At 42.4% G+C, this 24842-nt stretch overlaps 2 protein-coding genes across 2 annotated transcripts; one reads left to right on the forward strand and one right to left on the reverse strand.

Annotated features, from left to right (window-relative positions):
* The first annotated feature begins 15664 nt into the window (after positions 1 to 15664).
* LOC129401964 (interferon omega-1-like) lies at positions 15665 to 16267 on the forward strand. Its single transcript, XM_055125538.1, has one exon. It carries the CDS (start codon positions 15665 to 15667, stop codon positions 16265 to 16267), a length of 603 nt encoding a protein of 200 aa, XP_054981513.1.
* A 6067-nt stretch (positions 16268 to 22334) lies between these two features.
* On the reverse strand, positions 22335 to 22859 carry LOC129401965 (interferon omega-1-like). Its single transcript, XM_055125547.1, has one exon. It carries the CDS (start codon positions 22857 to 22859, stop codon positions 22335 to 22337), a length of 525 nt encoding a protein of 174 aa, XP_054981522.1.
* Between the last annotated feature and the right edge of the window lie 1983 nt (positions 22860 to 24842).

The raw sequence follows: 24842 nt of genomic DNA on the forward strand, positions 1-24842 counted from the left end.
AAGTCTAAGAAAATCCAGGATGAAGAACCAAATGATCCACTGATGACTTCTAACTTCATTATACACTCATAATACTACATTTGTATTATATCAAAGCACACCCACTGGCACCATGGTGATTCCAGAAAGTGATCAAATATGAGTGAAATCTGTGTAGCACTTTGTAGGAAATCAACACTCCAAAACTCTTTGGAATATAAGGAATATTAATCCCCTTCTGAATTTGCCCTTTTTCTGTTCCTATAAAAATCTATTCTATATAACCAAGAAGTTTGTCAAAATAATGCTACTCTCTCTAGAGTGTGCCCACACTCTTAGAATGTGTACTATTACTTTTAGTAAACTGTCTTATGTTAAAATAATACTACTCTCTCTTTGAGTAAGCCTACACCCTGATCCTTAACTGCATATTGTTCTCTAAGAACCCCGTTTTCTATTCTTTAATTCTTTGACTCACACTTGAATTTCTTCCCTCTGCAGGTCAAAAGAAACTGGACCTTTCATCAGATTCTATTGGCTTTAGCCCTTACTAGGCACTTTCTACAACATCATGATAGTTTTTTTCTTCAAATGTAGAAATTTCTGGGCATGCTTCTCCCTCATTCCCTGTGATTGCACTGCCCTTTCACTATAACTCTTTCATATTCTGTTATGATTTCTGGTTGAAATGTTTTTAGATAAACACAAAAAGAAAGTAAAAGTTGAATGATATACCCAGGTTGTATAGAAATATGTTAAGAGGAGCCCCTTCACCCCTTTTAATATTGAATACTTTTGGAAGATGTGGGCAAGCCATGTATTTCAATGGAAGCAGAAAACACAATGTGATAACTGTGTATTCCTCAAAAGATAAGAGCCTCATGTTGGCCAAATGTACCAGTGCCAGTGACTAAGTCTAGAAGGCAGCCTTCTTCTCCTTTGTGGGAATTTTCCTCCAGAGTAGATAAGAAGCTATTTCCTGGCAGTGATTAACAGAAACAGTGGAATGGCCTTTTGTCATAGATTTGTTATAAAGAGAACAAATCTTCAACTTCACTCAGGACAAGTCACCTTTGGGTCAGGGAGACTCGAGATAGATAAATGAGGACTAAAATGTGTTTCCTTCCTCCAGCCTAATGACTATGTAGACCCAGGATGAAAGACCCTCTTTCTTGATTAATTATCCTCTCATATGTTGTCTGACTTGAGAAGGTGGGTAGATCCAAAATATCTGAACATAAAACTGCAAAGGTATTTTGACTATAACTCCATAATCAATATGCTATTCATAGTAAGTTTTACGAATAGTTACTGTTAGTAGATACTCTATTAGTATATACTAATACTAATTAGTAGAGTCACAAATTCATTTTTATAACAGATCTCTTCACTTTATCATTAGGAAAATGTTTTCATTGTAATGCACAATCATTGCCAGCATCCCTTTCCACCTCTGATACAGAGGCAAAAGAACTTCATGTCCTGAAAATGTCTTAATTACCCCTGTCACAAATCCAGTTAGTCACCCCCGAGTTCTTAACTCCAAAACTCAAGGCCTGGTCTTCAACTGTTTTTAGATCACTAGCAACTTAATATTCTTGTCCTTTCTTGTCCCTGGAAGATGAGAACCCCTTGAAGGAGAGAGAGGACTTTACCTGATTCATTACAGAATAAACATGAATGAATGGTTCTGGAAGATGATCCCTGATGTTCACAACAGCATTAGTAAAAGCACACCAGATGTCTTCTGGTTGTTCTTGTTCGTTTTGTTAGTTATTTTTTTTGTTAATGATAAGATATACATATAACCTCACATACATTTTGGTGGCTAAATAACATACTGAGTACTGTGTAGTATCAAGTGATAGAGTGCATGGATATGTGAGGCCCTGAATTTGGCCAATACCACATGGCCACGAAAGCACCAATGGAGTAGGCACAGTGACCCCTTAAGCCCTTCAGATTGTATACTCTATAACACACCACACCCACCCACCCACCCACACAGACCGACCCCCCCCACACACACACGAGATGATGGGACAGTCAAGGAAAATAGGTCTCAAATCATACTGCCAACATAAGGCTAGTGGCTAGTTCTTGCCAATATAGATAAAACTGTTCCTAGGAGGTAGGTTCGACAATTGGTTTCTCACACCAAAGATGCTTGTTCTGAAAAATCACAGAAATTAGTAAAGGATAGAGAAGAATTGCCACTCAGTAAGGACTGCAGGGCATTCTGACCATGTGGAACTTCTCCTAGACAACTATGATCTGCTGCCATCAACAAATCACTACGCTGTGGGTTCATGATTTCTTGATTCATGTTTCCCCATTCTCTACTACCTAGTTACAAAGACCACTCATCCTTTGACAGATTTTACAAAATTCTTTCTCAGCAAAGGTGATATGGATATTGACAGCTGGATCAGAATTTAGAAATAACTTCAGGGTCATCCCTGTGGTGGTGAGGGACAGAGACAAGGACTGAATTCATTGCTGGCTCTTTCTTTCTTTCTTTCTTTCTTTCTTTCTTTCTTTCTTTCTTTCTTTCTTTCTTTCTTTCTTTCTTTCTTTCTTTCTTTCTTTCTTTCTTCCTTCCTTCCTTTCTTTCTCTCTCTTTCTTCCTTCCTTCCTTTCTTTCTCTCTCTCTTTCTTCCTTCCTTCCTTCCTTCCTTCCTTCCTTTCTTTCTTTCTTTCTTTCTTTCTTTCTTTCTTTCTTTCTTTCTTTCTTTCTTTCTTTCTTTCTTTCTTTCTTTTTCTTTCTTTCTTTCTTTCTTTCTTTCTTTCTTTCTTTCTTTCTTTCTTTCTTTCTTTCTTCTTTCTTTCTTTCTTTCTTTCTTTCCTTCCTCTCCTCTCCTTCCTTCCTTCCTTCCTTCCTTCCTTCTTTCTTTCTTTCTTTTCTTTCTTTCTTTCTTTCTTTCTTCTTTCTTTCTTTCTTTCTTTCTTTCTTTCTTTCTTTCTTTCTCTCATTCTGGCTAAATGTCTAGCATTCTTTTCTCTGTATTGAGTAAATCCAGCCTGAGCTCTGCTACTTATCAAGAAAAATTAATGAAAACTCCAAACAGTAAGAAGGCATTAAAATAAACATTGTGGGGCTGGAACGATAGTACAGTAGGTAGGGCGTTTGCCTTGCATGCAGCCAACCCGAGCTTGATTCCCAGCATCCCATATGGTCCCCCGAGCACTGCCATTCCTGAGTGCATGAGCCAGGAGTAACTTCTGTGCATTGCTGGGTGTGACCCAAAATGAATAAATAAACATTTTTTTAAAATTTGTTAATATTTCATTTTGATCATTATCAAGTAGGATAGTTTAGCAGAGAGAACATAAGGAAACCAAAAATGTGTCTAGAATACCTTCAATTCTTCTCTTAAAATAAGTCATATATGATCTTATTTATTCCAGCATAATATCATAAACAGCTAAAGTTATTTTGTTATACAATATAAGAAAGCATTATCTTGGGAGAAGAGACCAACCAGGATGACTGGCTAAACCAGGATTTCAGTTCACAGGCACTGATGGAAATTGTGCAAGCAATGAGTGAGGGTCATGCTTCCCTTCCCCAGTGTTGGGTGCTGTCAGAGTAGGTGAAGTGTTCACAGATCACTTCTATTAAGTTATTCCCCAAATTCTCAGTGAACTGTGTACCCTGTTACTCCATGCTCTCTTCTCCTTCTACAGTTTTTTGGGAGGGTCTCAGGCAAACTTTCTGATAGCTGCGTAAGCATAGTAGTGAACCCAATACTGCCAGAATTTTGAAAGATTGGGAAACATTTAGCTATTCTTCTGAGGAACTGTTCCTACTGGAACTTCTTACAAGATTAGTACCTACCACTTGTAGAGTATCATGCTGGGCTCAATGGAGAGAGGAAACAACTCCTCCAACTCCTCCTTCTTCCAGTCCTTTGTGAAATGGAGAAGAGCAGCCCCTAGTTTATTCTTAGCCCAAATCTGACTCTTATTGGTAAGTCCCTTCCCCTCTGAGTCTCATGCCTGCTGACAGGATCTGAGTCACAGGAGGAACAAAAAGAACACGTGAAATGATGTACAGAGTGTGATATGATCTCGTGGTTACTCTTCAACACACTTAACTTTTTTGATTCAGTTTGTTGGAAATTTGATTCAGTTTGTTGGAAATACCTACCAAGAACTTCTTACTTTTTAAAGAATGTGACTTGAGAAGTATGACTTCTAAGTACAAGTGAAATTTTCACCAGAGAAAGATACGTTACTTGATGTTTATCCCCAAGAAATAATTGATCCAAATGGCCCATAGAGAAAAAATGGAAAGATGACAAAATAAAGGTAAGAACTTGGTCTCCCCAGCACAGCCACAGAATTCTCGGGCCAGGGAGATGCTCAGGGGTCGGGGACGCATGTCTTAGGGGCGTATGGACTGGAACTCTATGCCCAGCATCTCCTGGCTCCCAGAACACTACTGGCAGGGTGCTGGTGGCCCCAGCACCATGAGACCTGAGTGGCACCACATCATTGTTCCAAGCATTAAACCACGTGACCAGGTTTGCCAAATATCCGCCAGAGTGACCACTAGGCCCCAACTTAAGAAGGTCCCAAATAATAATAGAGGGTCTTCTCACATGTTTAAAAGATCATAAAACTGATTTCTCTTATTCCTTAAAACTGCATTTCAGATTTTTTATTTAGCTAATACTAATTGTATGTTAAAGACAGTTATATTCTGAAGGCAAAGAGACTTATTCCAATTTTTAAAAAATGGGTCATACCCAGCGATGCTCAGGGATTACTCTTGACTCTGCACTCAGGAATTCCTCCTTGCGGTGCTCAAGGGACCATAATGAGTGCTGGGGATCAAACCCAGGTCAGCTGTGTACAAGGCAAATGCCCTCTCCACTATGCTATAGCTCTGACCCCTGAAGGCAAAGAGATTTAAAAAAAAATAATTTCTTATGATGTATTAGTTCCTTGCCCAGTTGGATGAAGGATAAAAGGAAGTAATCTACTGCATTTTAGTATAAAGTGGGCATGGTAAGAGTTGCAAGCTGAGAATTTAATAGATTCAGACCATAGGAGTTTTCTGGTAAAGGCAAAATTTTAAATGTTATGAAAAATAAGAAATAGAAAATAAGATATATACAAAAGTAAGAACCTGTCTTAGGGAACAGAATGTAAGCTTGAGTATTAGATGGTGGGAAATGGAGGCGTGTACATAACATTTATGATCTCATTATTGGTCCTCAGGCCTTAAAGGAATATTTGAGTAAGACATCAAATGTCCCTCAAAACTACCAGAGACTTGGATTTTAGTCATAAGATAGTAGGAAATAGTATGATTACATTATACTTTTAAATGAAATATATTTGAATCCTTTCTTGGCCTAGGGACTGCCTTGAAGAATAAAGTAGAATCTTCTTGTCAGTTTCCTTAATAAGAAGTCATGGTGGTGGGCCAGAGAGATAGGACAAGGGTTAAGGTGCTTGCCTGCACGTGGGCAATCCCAGGTCCACCTCAGGCACACATATGGTCCATTGTGCACTGCCAGAACTGACTGCTGAGCACAGAACTAGGAGTAAGTTCTCAGCACCACTGGGAGTGGCTAAACAAAGCAAAACCAAGATATCATGAAGACTAGGAAGAATTTGTGGTGTATCTCTATAACCATCTCCCCTAAATGTCTAAGTCAGCTAGAAAATAGCACTGTTTTCATAAAGTTTGGTTACTCCAGCTAAAAGACTTCTATCTAGAAATCTAGAAAGATCAAGAAGTATGACTGTAGGGGCTGGAGCAATAGCACAGCGGGTAGGGCGTTTGCCTTGCACGCGGCCGACCCGGGTTCAAATCCCAGCATCCCATATGGTCCCCTGAGCACCGCCAGGAGTAATTCCTGAGTGCAGAGCCAGGAGTAACCCCTGTGCATCGCCAGGTGTGACCCAAAAACCAAAAAAAAAAAAAAAAAAAGAAGTATGACTGTAGGGGCTGGGGATGCTGCTCACTAGTAGAGCATGTGTTCTGCATCACTTGTGAGGAGGTGGGCTGAATTCGTAAAATTTTTAAAAAACTGTATGTGTGTGTGCGCAATGTATGTATGTATATATGATAGCAGGGGTATAACGCAGCAGGTAGGGTGTTTGCTTTGCATGCAGCCGACCCGGGTTCAATTCTTCCGCCCCTCTCAGAGAGCCCGCTAAGCTACCGAGAGTATCTCGCCCGCATGGCAGAGCCTGGCAAGCTACCTGTGGTGTATTTGATATACCAAAAACAGTAACAAGAAGTCTCACAATGGAGACATTACTGGTGCCTGCTCAAGCAAATAGATGAGCAATGGGATGGCAGTGACAGTGATATATGATAGCACAAGCATGACCAAGACAGGAGCTGAATAAACATATAGTCTCCTGACCCTCACCAGAATGACCTCTGAGCACCGCTGGGTGTAGCACAAAAACCAGAAAGAAAAAAAAAGTCGACCATTCTGTTTAAATCCAAAGAAATACACAAGATTTGCGCGCGCGCGCGTGCGCGCGCGCGCACACACACACACACACACACACACACACGTGCACAGGCACAGGCACATGCACGATGTTTTTGCATGCGAAGGCAACCAGGAGAACTAGATTCAGAGAGCTCCCGTGCCTCAGCACAGAGAATGCCCCCTCCCCCCACAGCGGCTGCTGGCATAAGACACACCGAGTTCCCACAAGTCTCAGAGAGCCTCTGTCCAGCTCACCCAGCACCTCCCCCTTCTCTCAAACTCCCACATTCGTTGCCAGAGCAACGAGCAAATCTTTCATCAACAGGAGCAGCTGAAGTCTCAGGCTCCCTTAAGAAGCCTAAGTATTCAGTACAAGCCGAGTTCAGTCTAGGGCTGACCATTAGCAAAGGGGGAGTGGAGTGAGCCCAGGAAGGAAGGGAGACTAATTTACACAGCCTATCAGGTCTCAGGCCCTGCCCTCTGTGAAACAGAGAGCAGACTTCAGTCTCTTCTGTGCTCAAATTTGACTGTGCTCCTTTGTCAGCAGAGGCCCTTGGGCAAATCCCCTCCCTTCTTGTGCCTCTTGTCTCTCTGCAGCTTTCTGAGTCTCAATGGCCCAGCTGTAACTCAAAGAATGCATGTGAAACCATCTGCAAAGTACTGTGTGGAACTGAGCTGCTAATATTCAACCTCTCCACCGAATTGAGAATTGTGTTTGACTGCTCTGCAGGGAGTCTACGGCCAGAGACCATTTGCCTGGACCACAGAGGCCAGGTACTGAATAGGGCTGTCCTTGACTCTTCCAGAGGCATTATTTATGGACGTGGATCCATCAGTTGGCAGAACATCCTCTTTCTAACTGTTTAAATGAGTTTATTTTCTTAGAGAATATCCCTTAGTTCTTAAAGCCCCCACACCATGATTCTCAGATACATGGCATGATTCTCAGATACAATAACATGACCCTCGAACCACCAGGTGTTGTCCTGGTGACTCTCAGTTCTATGGGGCCTAAGCAAAACCACAGTGAACCTGGTTGGCATGAGGAGTCATATCATCATCATCCTTGAAATTTACTTGGGAGCTTACTAATTTTTTTTAAAAAGCATGCTTGAGCTCTACTTGAGAGTAGCCTTTGACTTTCATAACAAAGCAAATGTTAAGGACGGTGACACTGATGTTTTGGTAACATAAACCACTCAGTTCTCTGCATCCCACTTTAATATGTGTTGCTTTTGCATAACAGCATCATTAGAAAGGCAAATACGTACTAAGCAATCATTTAGTGCTTATAAAGTGAGAAATTGGAAACGCCATGCCTCCATTCCTGAGCATGCTGCAGGACCTAGGCCAATCCTTTGTTTCTTTTGTCCCCTCATTTCCTTAAACATGAATTAGTGCTGGCCTGAAGTTAATCATGCCTCACAAGGGCCAAGAGTCTTTGGTGAGCATTTAGTAATAATAAGAGAAACTTCATCCTTCCAAATTAGAGCTTCATATTTCAGGGGTAGTCAGGACAAGTAGTTGAGACAGAGGGATTTTTCCCCCTCCTTTCAAAAATGTTCTTTCCTGTCTTCTTCCCCTTCCCTTATTGATGCTGTTGCCATCACTGGGATTGTACAAAAGCTTGATTGTGCGCCTCCACATTTGGTTGTGGTGCTCACTGGGGTCACACTCTCGTTGTGGTACCTGCACATGCAGCGGTCAGGGACTCACACACCTGGCCATGGAACTTGTGCATCTTTTAGCTGCAGAGCTTGTTGGGGGTTGCAGCCTTTAGTTAGGAAGTTCATGTTTACCTGGTCGTGTGATGTGGCCAGAAATCGCTTGTTCCGTGAGAATAGCATTCAACACAGCTCTCAAGACTCTGTTAGGTGCATGTAGGAGGCACTCAAATGGAGCTCTTGGTCTCATGCTGACAAGGCAGACACTTTAGGCACCAAACCATCTCTTGGTCCCCGCCCAATCCCCTTTCTCAGCATTTTTAGATGTTAGAATAGAAGCCAGTGGACGGTGAACACAAAATTTAGTGATAATGGCTGAAAACAGAGAAGACCATGACATAAGCCAAAGATCTTGGCAGGTTATTAAAGGTCAGGCCTGTCTATTTATCTGTGCTGCAACAAACTTTGAACTCAAATGAATTCTCCCTGTTGGGTGATTACCTTGGGGAAAGGAAGCATTCCGGAAGCAGCTGCTTCCTGACACTGGAGTGTTGTCTGGCAAATAGTCCCTGAAGGGTCCCCATTGGAGTAACCCAGTTATCCAGGGTGGCAGGACAGGACCTCAGCAGCATTGCACACTCAGGTCCTTGCATTAAACTGCCTGGTTAACCAAGAACCACTGGTGGGGCTCCAGGACCTTTTGTTCACCTCTTGGGAGATCCCCCCAAAAGTGAGATGAGATGAGGGAGCAACACCTTGGTGGTTGAGTAAGTGGAAAGGAGAAAGATAAATATGAAGCTGGGGGAAAGGGGGACCATTTTGCTGTGTGACTTTTGTGGGCAGGGGGTGGGGGCGATGGATAGAAGAATCCAATCATTTTACTCTTTGTCCCCAACCGCCTGGGTTAGGCTCCACCTGCTGGTGACTGATTAAAACTTGTGAGATGAACTAGGTGCCATTTTGGCAGAGACTCGTGTACTAGGGTAAGTGGGTATGGAGAGGCAGGGATCTCTCTGAGCACAAAATCAAAGTCTGCAGGGGTGCTCCATGCCAGCCAAACACTTTTTTTGCTTCCTCACAGTCATCCTTTAGATCTTGCAAAATCTGGGCCTCAAGACAGTCTGACAGGCTGAACAGTCAGAGGCTGATTTCTCCAGGACACACCTGACCCAGCATAGTCAGTGTATACCACGGGTAGGTTCTGATTTGTGCTAAGAGTAGTTTTTAGCTACTGAGTATGGCAAAGCGGGACCTCAAAAGGGAGCCACTGAAAAGGAGGAGGGTTTCTTAAGAGATAAGAGATAGGAGCCATGTCCCATTTCCACCCGTGGAGAGCAGAGCTCATGCTGACTCCACTTCTATCCTTCGTCTTCCCTGGCGCCCATATCCAGAGCATAGAAAGTGACTTTTGTCTCACAGAGAAATAAGATTGTGCAGTGGGTAAGTTATTTGCACGAGGCCAACCCTGTTCTATCCCAGTCACTGTATATGTATGGTCCCTGCGCATGGCCAGAAGTGATCTTTGAGCTCACTCATAATGGGAGAACTGATTCACACAATTGAGTTGTACTGGAGGGGTGTGAAGGGAGGGGTGTTGAGGTTCTTGGGAGAGGGAAGTGGGTATACTAGTAAAGTGATACAGTAGTGAAGAGGGAAGTGTGTGGTGCTGGAATTATGTGCATGATAAACCATTATTAATAGTATAGGAAACCATAAAACCTCAATTGAAAACTTATAAAAAATTGATATCCAATTAAAATAAATAAATAAAAGGTCATATATACAAAATACAGACAATTCCACCAAAGAAAACAAACACCCTAATTAAAACTGAGTAAAGATCTGAGAAAAAATAACACCTAACCCAAGAAGATACACAAATTGTGAATAAACATGTATAAAGATGCAAATGTAATCTAGTAGCAAAATTACAGTGAGAAAGCAATATTCTACTACATACCTATTTAACTCGGATCAAAAACAAAAGAGAGAGAACTACTTAAGGATAGTGAAATTTCACAATAACAGATTTATTGGTTACTTATTTATTGATTGTGGGATTACAAAATGTTATAGTCCATTTTGGAAGACTATTCACTTTCTAACAAAGTTAAACATTGTCTGAGCAGAAGTCAACACTCATAGATATTTATGTACTTAACTGCTCAGGTACTTATATGACCTTTTAATGATATGTATTACATACTATGCTGGGCTGGAGCGATAGCACAGCGGGTAGGGCATTTGCCTTGCACACGGCTGACCTGGGTTCCATTCTTCTGTCCCTCTTGGAGAACCCGGCAAGCTACCAAGAGTATCCTGCCCACATGGCAGAGCCTGTCAAGCTACCCGTGGCGTATTCAGTATGCCCAAAACAGTAACAACAAGTCTCACAATGGAGACATTACTGGTGCTCGCTCGAGCAAATCGATGAACAACGGGAAGACAGTTCTACAGTGCTACATACTATGCTTTTGTGAAAACTCATACAAGCTTATAGAGTGCAGACCTGTAGTGTAAGCCAATTGGAGAAATCGTTAATAGACTGGTAGATATTAAGATGCAATGTAGAATGTGACAGCAGTAATCTAGTTATTGTAAATGTAGAAAACAAACTACAATTGGTGCACACAAAGGTGCTAAATAAAGTAATTTTGGAAATGAGTGGAATCTCTAAGGTCAAAGGCAAAAGAAATAGAACATGAACATGGGAGTCTATTTGACAGAGTTGGTTTTTGGAGGGAGATTGCTTAATAATTCTAAACCCATTACACCCATTCTGAAATTGGACAATCAAACAGATCGGAGCCAGTTTTTCCCTGTTGATTTTGGGGCTATATTTAAGCAAGGGGAGAAGGTTGTAATGACTCATTTGCTTATAGTTCCTTTCCACATTATTTTTGCCAAATATAGATTCTCAGTTTAAATAATTTTCTAATTTTTTTCACAATTTTTACTATTATCACCTTAGTTCATTAGATAACAAATAAACCATTAATTTTCCCTTCTATACTTTAATACTATTGATTGTGTTCTTCCTGACTAAATTTACATTTTTTTTTTCTTTTTTGGGTCACACCCGGCAATGCACAGGGGTTAACTCCTGGGTCTGCACTCAGGAATATATCCTAGAGATGCAAAAAATATATAGTAGAAATGACATGTGCACTTGTATGTTTATTGCAGCACCAAAAACCCAAGTGCCCAAGAACAGATGACTGGTTAAAGAAACTGATACATCTGCATAATGGAATACCATGCAGCTGTTAGAAAAGATGAAATCATAAAATTTGCATGTAAGTGGATGGACATGAGGAGTATCATGTTAAGTGAAATGAGTCAGAGGGAGAAGACAGACGTAGAATGACTGCATCATTTGTGGAATATAAAGTAACAGAAGGGGAGACTAACACCCAAGGATAATAGAGATAAGGGCCAGAAGGATCACTTCATGGCTTGGAAGCTGGCCTCACATGCTGGCGGAAAAGTCAGCTGGGATAGAGAAGGGACCCCTAAGTGAATGATGCTTGAGGGCTCGCTTGGGGTGGGAGATGGTGTGCTGAAAGTAGACTATAAATCAAACATAATGGTCACTTACTACCTGTATTGCAAACCATAACACCCAAAAGGAGAGAGAGAGAGAGAGTAAAAGGGAATGTGCCTGTGATGGGGTGAGTGGGGAGGGGGCGATGGGGAGTGGCAGGAGGGATACTGGGAACACTGGTGGTGAAGAATGGGCACTTGTAGGGGCTGGAGCAAGAGCACAGCGGGTAGGGCATTTGCCTTGCACACGGCCGACCTGGGTTCTAATCCCAGCATCCCATATGGTCCCCTGAGCACCGCCAGGGGTAATTCCTGAGTGAAGAACCAGGAGTAATGCCTGTGCATCGCCGGGTGTGACCCAAAAACCAAAAAAAAAAAAAAGAATGGGCACTTGTGGAGGGATGGGTACTAGATTCATTGTATGACTGAAACGTATCATGAAAGTTTGTAAGTCTGTAAAAAATAACTGATGGTAGATAACTCTATTGGAGAAAACTATGATTTGTATATTCACTTAAGATGTGGTGGTTTGTATTATTATTAAGAGGTTACACATGCCACCGAGATTGAGAGAACATGTAACATGTACTGATTCCAACATGCGGCACAATTTACCCTTCAATGTCCTGCTGCAATGCTGTTGGTGTGGCAAAAAGGGTCCTTTAAAGAGGAAGAGTGCCACCTACTGGCACAAGAGGGATACAACTTCCTTCAAGTTTGGAAAGCTGACTTCTATTCCAAGAAATCTGTAATTTAGTATTATAATGAGTTTTTTTGCTGGTAAAAACTGACCCCAAAACTTAACTTAGCCCATTTCCTTATAAAAAACATTTTCATGTTTCAGGTAATGGGCAGTCACATTTAATTTATACTACGCCATTTTATTAGCAAAAACAGAGAGAAAAAGATTGATAAAGTGAAAAGCTGGTTCAAGAGACTGGAATTATCCCTCCACCTTTCATTTACATACTGTGAACACTTTAAGCAGAAGAGCCTCCCCTTAGAAATACAAAGAAACAGGGAATACCAGCAGTTGAAGATTCATTCTATCTTGCTCTAAGAATTCATAGAATGTGCTTGCCTAATAAAGTAAAGCTTTCTCAGTTTGCATTATTAATTTAGGAAATATCAATACCTATTCATTGCACCAACAAAACTTGTCAAGTTCTCAGTAATGGTTTGGAATTTAAAGAAGTCCTGAATTAAGAATTTTAAGGAATGCTGTCTCTTTGTAATGTAAGCCATGTGATTAGGTTTTAAATATCTCAGAGATGTGTTTACATTAAAATGGAATTTCTGCCTTTAAAAAGAAATCAGAATAATTCCTTTAACTTTTGAGTTCTGTGACTCCCATCTGGTCCCATCCACTTTCCAGGAGACCACATCTTCAACCAACCCAACTCTGTTGACCAAGTTATTTAACCTACCTTCACTTCTGATGCAAATAACATTTCAATCTGATGCAAATAACATTTCATGATTCATTCAATCATTTCAATCATCACTTTATTGTTTCAGAAAATCATATTAGTATTGATATTAATGACATCTATATTTCAGTTGAGCTTTATGTTATTTTTCCCCCATTACCAGGATAAGCTTTTAAAAATGTAATAAAAAATACCAAACAATATGTCTGGCTTTAAAGTGTCAGTAAAAACTTTTCTGCTCAGAATCAACTTTTCTGATGATAAAATGGCATAGTGTAAATTAAATTGATATGAAATATTGGATACTAGGAGTTATGACAGAGAGAGGATGAAAACGAATATTGAACCACACAAAGGCAAGACAATAGTGTCTTGGAAAGAAAGTTGCGATTCCTTTTAAAGCATTTGGGGCTTTTGATGAAAAATGTATGCTACTACTCCATCATGCCATACTAAGGTTTCTTTACCATCACACCTCAAACACTGTAGGGAAAGATAGAGAAAAGCATCTTCACTAAATTCCAAGTGGGAAGTTCCAGAGGAAATTTCTGCTGAGCTGCAGGTGAGAGAAATTAGTTAACAGGCTGGTTTGAATAAGGACTCTTCTGGAATCAGGGAGTCCTGAGGTAATCAGGGTCCACGAAACATCATTAGAATGGTAACAATCAGGTTCTTTTTGTTTGTTTTTAAATTCACAAGAAAACTCAATTCATAATTATAACTTCCAAGAACCATCCCATAATTGGTCACTAAAAATTTGTAATATATCTCTGAGAGAAATTTTATACTTCTTTTTTCAATTTTCAGAACAATTTAGTTCTGTATGATATTAAAAAATCAAAATCAGGTGGCTGAATTTTAAAAGATGAGGACAGTTCTAATGAACTGGGTTAGTACCCAGAAGAACAAAGCAGCTGTTATTATTAAATCTTAGGCAACAATCACCATTGTTTTGCATTTGTGTGATTCAATATTTATTTTTATCCTCTCTATCATAGCCCTTAGTATCCAATGTTCCATATCAAGTTTTCATTTAATTTACACTATGCCATTTTATTAGCAGAAAAGTTGATTCTGAGCAGAAAAGTTTTCAATTTCATAACATCCAGGCCTATATTTGCCTTTACACACTTTGACTTTAGCTTTCTATGAAAGTTGAAATGAGAAACCAAAGTAAAACCTTAAGAACCATCATGAAAAATGGTGCAGCCTCTATGCTTACTATTACTTCCCTTTGCTTGCATTAACCTCAGGAAAATCTTAACCCATAAGCCACAAACTAAAAAGGAAATCACATGCACACACACACACACACACACACACACACACACACATACACACACACACGAAATGAGAAATATTGAATGAGTAAAGAAAAGGACACAGATGGCCACACAAGAAGAATCACTACAAACTACTCACTTTTTCAGCAACTGAAGTTCACCAATTTCAATAAAGCAATTTTTTACAGAGATACAGCATAAAACAATAATATAAGGAACAGGAATATTCCGTATAGAAAAGGTTTGAACAGTGAACCCTTCACCTACTACGGCAAAATATATATTTTCTGTGAGAAATGGGAGGCAGTCCTAGAATGTGGACAGGGAGAGGACAACTCACCACCAAGAATGGATCTCCTACACACATTTCTTGTGGAAAAACAAGGGCAGCGATCCTAGAAGATCAATTGTTTTCCCAACAAAAACCAAGTCGATTCAATGATGAAGAATTCTCAAGTCTTTAGGACCGACTCTGACCCCAGAGAATTCAGTTTGAAGGCACAGATATTTCAGAGGGAAATTGTTGCTAAATGTAATATGTACCTGATGACTGAGGTGATGCTGGGAAAGGAAAATTATCTTGGAATTAAAATCCCAAACGTCATATGTCCCCGAGTAAAACCAGGATTCCTTCCGAGAACTGGAAGAGCTTGAAGTTCACCACAGAGCCACAATGAGACGGTGATGGAGAAAAGGACAATGTCTATATTATATGAACTTTGGGCCTCAAAGAAGCGTAATTACATCAGAAAATATTCGTGATAAGTTTCAGCTTCTGGGTGAATTTCACTGAATACAGAAAATCATAGAGTTGACAAACCAGCCTTCCTGGAGCATAGGTACAGGGATTCAAAAAGCGTTAATAGAACACACATATGCAATATTGATATAGGAAAGAGCATGAGTGAGAGAGGCAGTGTATGTGTGTGTGTGTGCATGTGTGTGTGCTGTGAGAATGCATGTGCATGCACAAATGCACAACCACTAACACTTCTGTTCTTAGAACAAGATCTTTCTCATTTCACTGATAAATATCCATGTAGATTGAGAAAAAGTCTACTGAGAAAGTAAATTTCTTTTTTCTAAACTTAAGAATTTATATTGATGATGTCATCTTGGACCATACAAAAAGATCTAAATGAAAACAAAAAAAAGGAAGCAAAAGTGTATACCAATGATTGAAAAAATGAAATTTGCCTTCCCTATTTAAGACCATGCTCAGTGTGAATGTCTTCAGAGAAGCCAGACTCCAGGGTTCACCCCAAGCTCAGCTCAGCCAGACCAGCATCTTCCTCCTGCTCCCAATGGCCCTCCTGCTGCCTCTGCTCATGGCCCTGGTGCCACTCAGCTGGGGCCCTGCTGGCTCTCTGGGCTGTGTCCTGCCTCACAACCACGTCCTGGTCAGCAGGAGGAACCTGGAGCTGCTGGGCCAGATGAGGCGAGTGTCCCCGTTGTCCTGTCTGCGGGACAGAAGAGACTTCGGCTTCCCCTGGGAGGCGGTGGCCGACGGCCAGTTGCAGAAGGCCCCGGCCCTGTCTGCGCTGCACGAGATGCTCCAGCAGCTCTTGCAGCTCTTGCTGAGAGAGGGCTCGGCGGCCGCCTGGAGCCCGGCCCTCCTGGAGCCGCTGCGCACGGGGCTGCACCGGCAGCTGGAAGACCTGGACTCGTGTTTGGTGCAGCTGAGTGCAGACGAGGGCTCTGCCCCTGGCCTCTGGGGCTCCACCGTGGCCATGAAGAGGTACTTCCGGGGCATCGCTCGCTACCTGCGAGAGAAGAAATACAGCGAGTGTGCGTGGGAGGTGGTCAGAGTGGAAATCATGAGATCCCTGACGCTCTCAGCAGCCTTGCAAGGAAGGTGGAGCATTAAGGATGAAGACGTGGAGTCATCGGGAACTGAATCTCAGTGAGGAACATGCCATCAGACATTGCACATGTCTACGGACTTTTGAGAAGCCGCTTACATAAATTTAAATTATATAATTTATTGAAATGATTCAGCTAGCACTTTATCATGTTATTACATACATGAATACATGTTGAATACATGTTAAAAAATATTCAGCCTCAGAAAGGTTCCTCAGAGAGGATCACCCAGATGTTATTTATTTATGTAGTTATTATTATTTGATTCTCAATCTGATATTTATTATTTTATATAATATATTTTGTTACTATGATGCATTAAAATTTGGAACATTATTTCACCTATGCTAGTGTTATTTATTAAATTGTCAAAGAGAAGCAACCTGAATTTAAATTATTCATTTCTTTTGTTTTGGGGCAACACCTGGTGTTGTCCTGGAATGGCTCTGGTTTTGTTCTCAGGGAATCACTCCTGGTGGTGCTCTGTGAACTGTACAGGATGCCAGCGATCAAATCTGAACTGGCTGCATGCAAAGCAGGTGCCTTAAACACTGTACCATCTCTCCAGCAGAATATTATTTTTATTATTATTATTTGCTTTTTGGATCACACCTGGCGATGCACAGGGGTTACTCTTGGCTCATGCACTCAGGAATTACTCCTGGCGGTGCTTGGGGGACCGTAATGGATGCTGTGAATCGAACCCGGGTTGGCTGTGTGCAAGGCAAACGCCCTACAAGCTGTGCTATGGCTCCACCCCCAGTATTATTTATTAAGACTTATATACTTAAGTGTTTTGATTAAATCACCTCAGAATAGTATTTGTCTCAATTCCTGTGAAGTAGTTCTATCTCTTGTCAATAACTTTCAAAAGCTGGGTTCCATGGAATTCAAGGCATCTGGTTTACTCAAGGTATCTGGTTTAATAGGGGAAACGGTTATCCTTATGTTGGAGGTGAGACTGATATACAGTCTTCAGCAATGGAGGGTGAGATTTGTGTGAAAAGGAGTGGTCTGCTAGAGGGAAGTGGGAAGGACTGCTGCTCTTTTTTGGCAGATCCTGAGACCTGGTACGCTTTCTTCCACCCTTTCCCAGACTGATTTACTGAATCCATTTCTCCATTTCTCCATCTACACTTCCCATTCACACAGCCATGTCTGATCTCTAGTAGTTTCTAGCTTCAAGGTTTCTATTTGATCGGCAAAATCACAGAGGAAGTGTAGTGAAAAGGGAGTCCTACATTTTTTTAAAATGTTGAAAAAAAGTTTTGGGGGGTGAATGTTCTAGGGGTATTTTGGTGACCTGACAAAATGCTGCTGCTAAAACGAAACGGATGTAGAGTCAAGAAGGAAAAGGGAGGAGTTGCACAGGGCCAGCTGTAAAGGCTAAAAGCCGACCTGGTTCTGCAATATTTCATCTTATTTTGCTTCTCCACAACAGCCTTCATTACTCATTGTCTATGATTCTGGCACCTGAAGAGAGTATATAGATAATAAGGTTTCACAAAACATGGTGCAGAAGAAGAGTCATTTTCAAAATATGATCAGTAAGTTGCTTCCATAATAACTAAATAATATACAATCAAGGGTATGTGCTAGGTCAGGTTGGAGTGCTAGTGCAGTGGGCAGGGTGCTTACATGCTACAGACAGCGTTCAATTCCCAGCACCCCAAATGACTCCCCAAGCCTCATCGGAAATCATGCCCAAGTCTCCAACCAGGAGTAAGCTCTGAGCACTGCCAGGTGGCCCCAAACAAACATCACAAATATCACAAAGTGGGTTCAAGTGAAAAAAATTTTTAGTGACCTCAAGTTAAATTAAAATTACACAAAATTTGGTGATCCCAGCGGCCTCTCCGCAGATGCACAAGCATGACTCCAGAGGCCAGCTAAACTACTTTTGGTATGTAGAATGTCTCCAGACTGAGAACTAAGCCTCGGCCTCATGCCTGCCCAGGACGGGAAAGGTATTTCTCTCTCTCGCCTTTTTTCTTGCCAGGGGTGAAGGGCATGTGACTGCCATATTATGACGACCACAGATGAGAGTTACAAGCTTGCAATAATCCAATATCTGGAAGAAATTTCCCTGGACTTAGTTGCTAAAATACAGAAATCCAAAACCTCATATCTCTTGAGATATGAGACCTCATATCGCTTTACTGCCGCGGCCCGCGCGGCCAACTTGAACCCGGGCCGGAGAGAGGGAATGAGAGTTGAGTGGGCTAGGGAGGACTGCATGCAATATACGGCATACAGCAAGCTTATTGAAATCCAAGCGGGTTTATATAGTCTTATTTTAGCAATGATCAGCAGGTTACATAAGTGGCATAAACATTACTCAAGCGGTGCAGGCAACTTTTTTTTTTTTAATTTTTTTTTTTTTCTTTTTGGGTCACACCCAGCGATGCTCAGGGGTTACTCCTGGCTTTGCACTCAGGAATTACTCCTGGCGGTGCTTGGGGGACCATATGGGATGCCGGGGATCGAACCCGGGTCGGCCGCGTGCAAGGCAAACGCCCTACCCGCTGTGCTATCGCTCCAGCCCCCAGGCAACTTTATTTTTGCCAATATTACTTGTTTTTCGGTTCCTTCTCTCAGCCTTGAGAAACATGGGAAAGCAGATGTGGCCTTGAGCATGGCCATGGCAGACGCGAGCCTATCCTCCCTTCAGCCTCCTCTCGACTCCAGCTGCCAGAGCATGGTGGCCCTTCAACTTTTCTCACGAGGCAGGTAGCCAGAGCATGGTGGCCCTTCGGCCGCCTGTCAAGGTCGGCTGTCAGGAGATGAGTCGCCCTCATGCCACGTTTCTCCATACTCATTCCCGTTTACAGGAATTAAGGTAGGGAGTGCCTAGGCCCCCTCCTCACCCAATCCCTGTTTACAGGGACAGAGGCAGGGGGTGCCTAGGCCCGTCCCCAACACTTCACAACAGGTCTGACTCTAGTGGGGAACTCCTAACAATAATAGTGAGGTTTTTGTTGAAATATTGAATGTAACCAAAGTAAAGAGAAAGTAAAGTGAAATTTTTCAGTTGTGGGGGGGCGGGGTGGGAGGTATACTGGGTTTTTGGTGTTTTTTTTTTTTTGGTAGTGAAATATGGGCACTGGTGAAGGGATGGTTGTTTCAGCATTGTATAACTGAGACTTAAACCTGAAAGCATTGTAATTTTCCACATGGTGATTCAATAAAATAAAAAATAAATAAATAAAATTACACAAAATTTTCCCCTGATGGAACAGAAAACATCCAACATGTCAAATCTCTCCGGGGGAAGGATTAAATTTGAAAGAGTAAATTTGGAAATATTAAAAAACTTGCTTCGACTAGATATAAAGAATAATTTCATAGTTAAATAAATTTAAACATAAATATGAAATTCAATTACCAAAGGAAACATTTAAAGGTTAGGGATAAAATATGTAGGTGTGAATGTTAAATTAAACGTTAAATTAAATGCTTTAATTTCTTAAGCTTAATTTACTTAACATAGATATTAGTAAAAAAATTACTCCCAGTTTCAATATCTAAGTATTAAAACCTATACATTAGGAATTATTAAATCACTATTCATAAAATTATTTAACTATTAATCATGAATGAAATTATTTGAAGTAGTCTAATCCAACTTTGCTTTTTTAAGCTTTTAGTGTTCTTGTATCTCCCGCACTTAAACGCGGGTGTGGAGAGTCCCAGAACTGTGCCAGGCTGCTCCCCCAGGGCTTCTGGCCCCAGGGGTCGCTCCCGCCCTCCCCCCGCGGGCATCCCTGGGACCTCAAGGCGCTGCAGCTGTGCCCGCGCCCTTGGCTCACAATTCCCTCTCCCGCTCAGAAACGTCCCATTCGGTGCCAACAAAAAACCACGCCCGGATCCTTAGCCTCCCCTCTCTCAAAAACCCCAACAGTTGCCCAAAAACGCTTTTGCTGACGTTTCCAGGAGAGAGTCAAGCACCGAATCACGCGGAAGGACAGCCGGGCAATCGTGGGCTCCTCTGCCCGGGCGATGCCGCCGCGGCGGCGCTGGGCTTCAGTGCACTATTAAAGCTGCCGGCCGGCCGCGGTGTCCGCTCAGCGACGGGCCTGGGCTGCTGACTTGGACCCGCGCCCCAACGCCCAGAAGCGGCACCCGCGCGCCCTCTCGTGGCCATCCACAAAATCCCGCTTGCTGGGATCCAGCCAAGAGAAAAAGAGCCACCAGTAGCTGTCACCGTCACAGTGCCAGCAGGTTCCCTCGAGGACGCTCAGGGAAGCACTGAAGCTCGCCATTGTCCCCAGGTACTTGCTGATGGCAGGAGTGATGCTCTACCTCCTCCCCGCGTGCTCTCAAGAATGGAGCCAGGCTCTGGAAAACAGTGAAAAGAGGGAAATCGCTGTGCTCTGGAGTCAACTGCCGAACACCCCGTCTCACTCATGCCTGAATGACAGAGCAAACTTCCAGTTTCCTTGGGAGAGAGGCAGTAGCAACCCAGTCCAGAAGAGTCAAGGCACTTGTTTCTACCAACTGATGTTCCAGCACATCTTCATGCTCTTCAGCACTGAGCACAGCCTCGCTGCCTGGAACCGTGTCTAGCTTGTCTCTTTTTGGGAACTGTTGTGAAAAGGTACTTCTGAAGAATCGAGCTCTATCTGAATCAAGAGAAGCACAGTGCGTGTGCCTGGGAGATTGGGGGGGGGGCGGGAAGGGGCGGGGAGATTCAAGCTTCCTTTTTCTTCATAAAACAATCACCGAAGAAGAAAATTTAGTACACTTGAAGAAGGGTATATCTGGTATTCTCAAATTAATTCAAATGCTGTTAAGACCCCAAAGGAAACCAATTTATGTATCAGCGGGCAAATATTTGAGGGCCAAAGAATAGCATTATTTTATAAATATATCAAGTATCTGTTAAAGAGAAGAACATGGTCGATTTTATTAAATAAATAATTTTTATAACTATAAATGGTATTTAAGTCTTGGGAATGTGGGTAGTAGCACCCATTCACAGTGCTCCTTAGACACTCCCATTCCTCTGTGTTTATCTGTGCTCTGCTTCCCCAATCAGTCAATCTCCTTTACCTCCTAATCAGACTCTGTTAACTTGTAAATATTGCTTTTCTCTTCTCCTTATGTCCTTTGCACAGCTAATTCAGATTAATGTCTTTTTTGTATTTCCCAACACAGGAAGACAGTTAACGCTGTGTTTTTGTAATTTGGGAGTTAATTGACTTAGAAAAATATTCACTCCTTGACATCTGTTTCCTTGACTTAATCCTCAAGGACTACTTCCTAGCACCCAAAAGCAGGGTCTCAATGAAGGACTGAATGGACCCAGGACAGCCTATGAGCTACCGTGGCATTGAAATGGGCCAGGTCAAAGCACCATAGTACTTAACTATAAGTTAAGAGCATGGTCATGAACAAATTGTGTCATGATCCAAAAAGTAACAACTGCTAGGGTTAGGAACAAGTAATCTGGCCTCAGCACTGTAGCCTGAGATCTCTAGAAGATGTCCTCAGGAGAGCCACTCTACAAGCCTAATGTATTTCTTACTGTGTCCATACAACATGACTAATCACTTGTATCACTTGTCATCCCATTGCTCTTTGATTTGCTTGAGCGGGCACCAGTAATGTCTCCATTCATCCTTTTTGAGTGCTAGTATAGCCCAATGATATCTGTTCGCTCCAGGAACACCAAGAGCCTTAAACCATTTGTTCAAGGTTTTGACGAAGAAGTCTGACCATCTCATGGTGGGTGGCCATGTGGTCTTTTGATGACCCGTGAAATTCAGTTGGTATCAGCTCTAGTCCAGCGGTCATCTCTAAATCGCGTTACATGTCTGTCCTATCTGATTTTTGACACCTTGCTTAAATACAGTATATAGTCATACAAATGTTCATTTAATAAAATTGATCATGTTCTCTTTAACGGATACTTGACGATATATTTCTAAAATAATTATAATGAAAATAATGATGATATATTTCTAAAATGATGATATATTTCTAAAATATCTGAGATCTACTCTCAGATGTTTGTATCCGCTGATACAGAAATTGGTGATCTGAATGTGCCAAATACACCTTTGAATGTGCCAAGTACACCGTTCTGGCATGCTGCCTTCACTTTGATGATTATTTCATGAGGAAAGAGGAGGCTTGAATTTCCACCCTGACAATCTCCCAAGCACACGTACTGTATTTCTCTTGCTTCAGATAGAGCTTGATTCTTCGGAAGTACTTTCTCACAAGTTCTTTCATTCCCGAGGAGAGACAAGCTGGGCTGCCCTGTTCTCTGGGCTCTAGATGTAGATGTTCCAGGCTGTAATGAAGGCTTGAGAGTAGCTTCTCCAGGACGCTGTGGTTCCAGGCAGCGCGGCTGTGCTTAGTGCTGAAGAGCACGAACATGTGCTGGAGCATCAGTTGGTAGAAACAGGCGCCTTGACTCTTCTGGATTGAGGTGCTACTGCCTCTCTCCCAAGGAAATTGTAAGTGTGCTCTGTCATTCAGGCATGAGTGAGACGGGGTTTTCTGCAGTTGGCTCAGAAGCATAGCGATTTCCCTCTTTTCACTGTTTTCCAGAGTCTGGCTCCATTCTTGAGTGCACTCAGGGAGGAGGTAGAGCATCACTCCTGCCATCAGCAAGTACTTGGGGACCATGGCGAGCTTCAGAAGTGCTTCTTTGAGGATGCGCTGGCACGAAGATGGCAACTGGCGGCGCTTTTTCTCTTAACTGGTTCCCACAAGCGGGATTCTGCTGGAGGGCGCGCAGGTGGCGTTTCGGCGCGAGTCCAAGCTAGCAGCACAGGCTTGCTTAATCTTTGGAAGAAATTTGGCGATGCAACAGGGGTTACTAGCGATATGTATGCTGGGAATCGAACCCGGGTCGGCTGCGTGCAAGACAAACGCCCTACCCACTGTGCTATCGCTCCAGGTATTCCGCCGACTGCTTTATCTCCCTGAAGACTAGCGCCACCGCGGCGGCCGCGGCAACTCCTTCGCCACCGCATCTCCCCGGAAGAGGAGCCCGTGATCGCCCGGCTGCCCGCCGCCTGATTCGGTGCTTGATTCTCGCCTAGAAACGCCAGCAAAAGCGTTTCAGGCAACTTTTGGCATCTACGAGAGAGGGGAGACTAAAGATCAGGGCGTGGTTGGTGGTTCGCACAGAATCGGACGTTTCTGAGCCGTGAGTGCGAATTGTGAGCCAAGGCGCGGGCACAGCTGCAGCGCCTCGCGGTCCCGGGATGCCCGCGGGGTGAGGGCGGGCGCGACCCCAGGGGCCAGAAGCCCTGGAGGATGCGCTGGCGGCAGCCAGGCACAGTCCCGGACTCTCCACACCCGCGTTTAAGTGCAGGCGATAATAAACGCTGAAAAAGCAAAGTTGGATTAGACTTCTTCAAATAATTTAGCAATGGAAAACAAATTATCTAATGCTTCCTTTTCAGCAGGTCTGACTTTAGGGGACAGACTCTCCAAACAATAATAGTGAGTTTTGTTGAAATATTGTATGCAATCAAAATGAAAGTAAAGTGAAATTTATTAGTTACACAGGCGGGGGGCGGGGCTTAGGGTGGGGGGCTAGGGGGTGTGGGGGGTTTGGGGTGTGAGGGGGCGGGGTGGAGCTATACTGGGATTCTTGGTGGTGGAATATGAGCACTGGTGAAGGGATGGGTATTCGAGCATTGTATAACTGAGATTTAAACCTGAAAACTTTGTAACTTTCCACATGGTGACTCAATAAAAAATTAAAAAAAGAGTAATAATTAAATAATTGTATGAATAGTGATTTAATAATTCGTAATATATATTTAATATTTACATGTTGAAATTTGGAGCAGTCTCCTTTATTAATATTTATGTTAAGTGAATTCAACTTAAAAAATTAAAACATTCAAGATTAAAATTCATACTTCTTGGGCCTGGAGCAGTAGGGCATTTGCCTGCACGCAGTCACCAGGGTTCAATCCTGCGCATCCAATATGGTCCCCCAAGCACTGCTAGCAGTAATTCCTGAATGCAGAGCCAGCAGTAACCCCTGAGCATCGCTGGGTGTGACCCCACCTCCCCCCCAAAATTATACTTCTTGATAAAATGTGGCCTACAAGCATACTGCCCAAAACAGGAAGAGAGAGAGGGAGGGGAGAAGAAAAATTTCAGCCACTGACATAGAGACAGGCTGGGGTGCGGATGGGGTGGCAGGAGGAATATGGGGAATATTCGAGGTGGGAACTGTACACTGAATGGATGGGTATGGGAACATTGTATGACCGAAGCCTTATCACAAAAGCTTTGTAACTATCTCATGATGATTCAATAAAACATTAATTTTAAAAAATTTTTATACCTAGTGTTTAAATTATGTTAACTTTGGTAATTAAATTTCATATTTAAGATAGCACAATGGTTAAAGCGTTTGCCTTGCACGTGGCTGACCCGGGTTCAATTCCTCTGCTCCTCTTGAAGAGCCCGGCAAGCTACCGAAAGTATCTCACCCACACGGCAGAGCCTGGCAAGCTACTCGTGGCGTATTTGATATGCCAAAAACAGTAACAAGTCTCACAATGGAGATGTTACTGGTGCCCACTCGAGCAAATTGATGAGCAACAGAACGACAGTGATACAGTGAATTTTACATTTATTTAG

This window comes from Sorex araneus, chromosome 1, assembly GCF_027595985.1.
Source record: "Sorex araneus isolate mSorAra2 chromosome 1, mSorAra2.pri, whole genome shotgun sequence".
Lineage (NCBI taxonomy): Eukaryota > Metazoa > Chordata > Mammalia > Eulipotyphla > Soricidae > Sorex > Sorex araneus.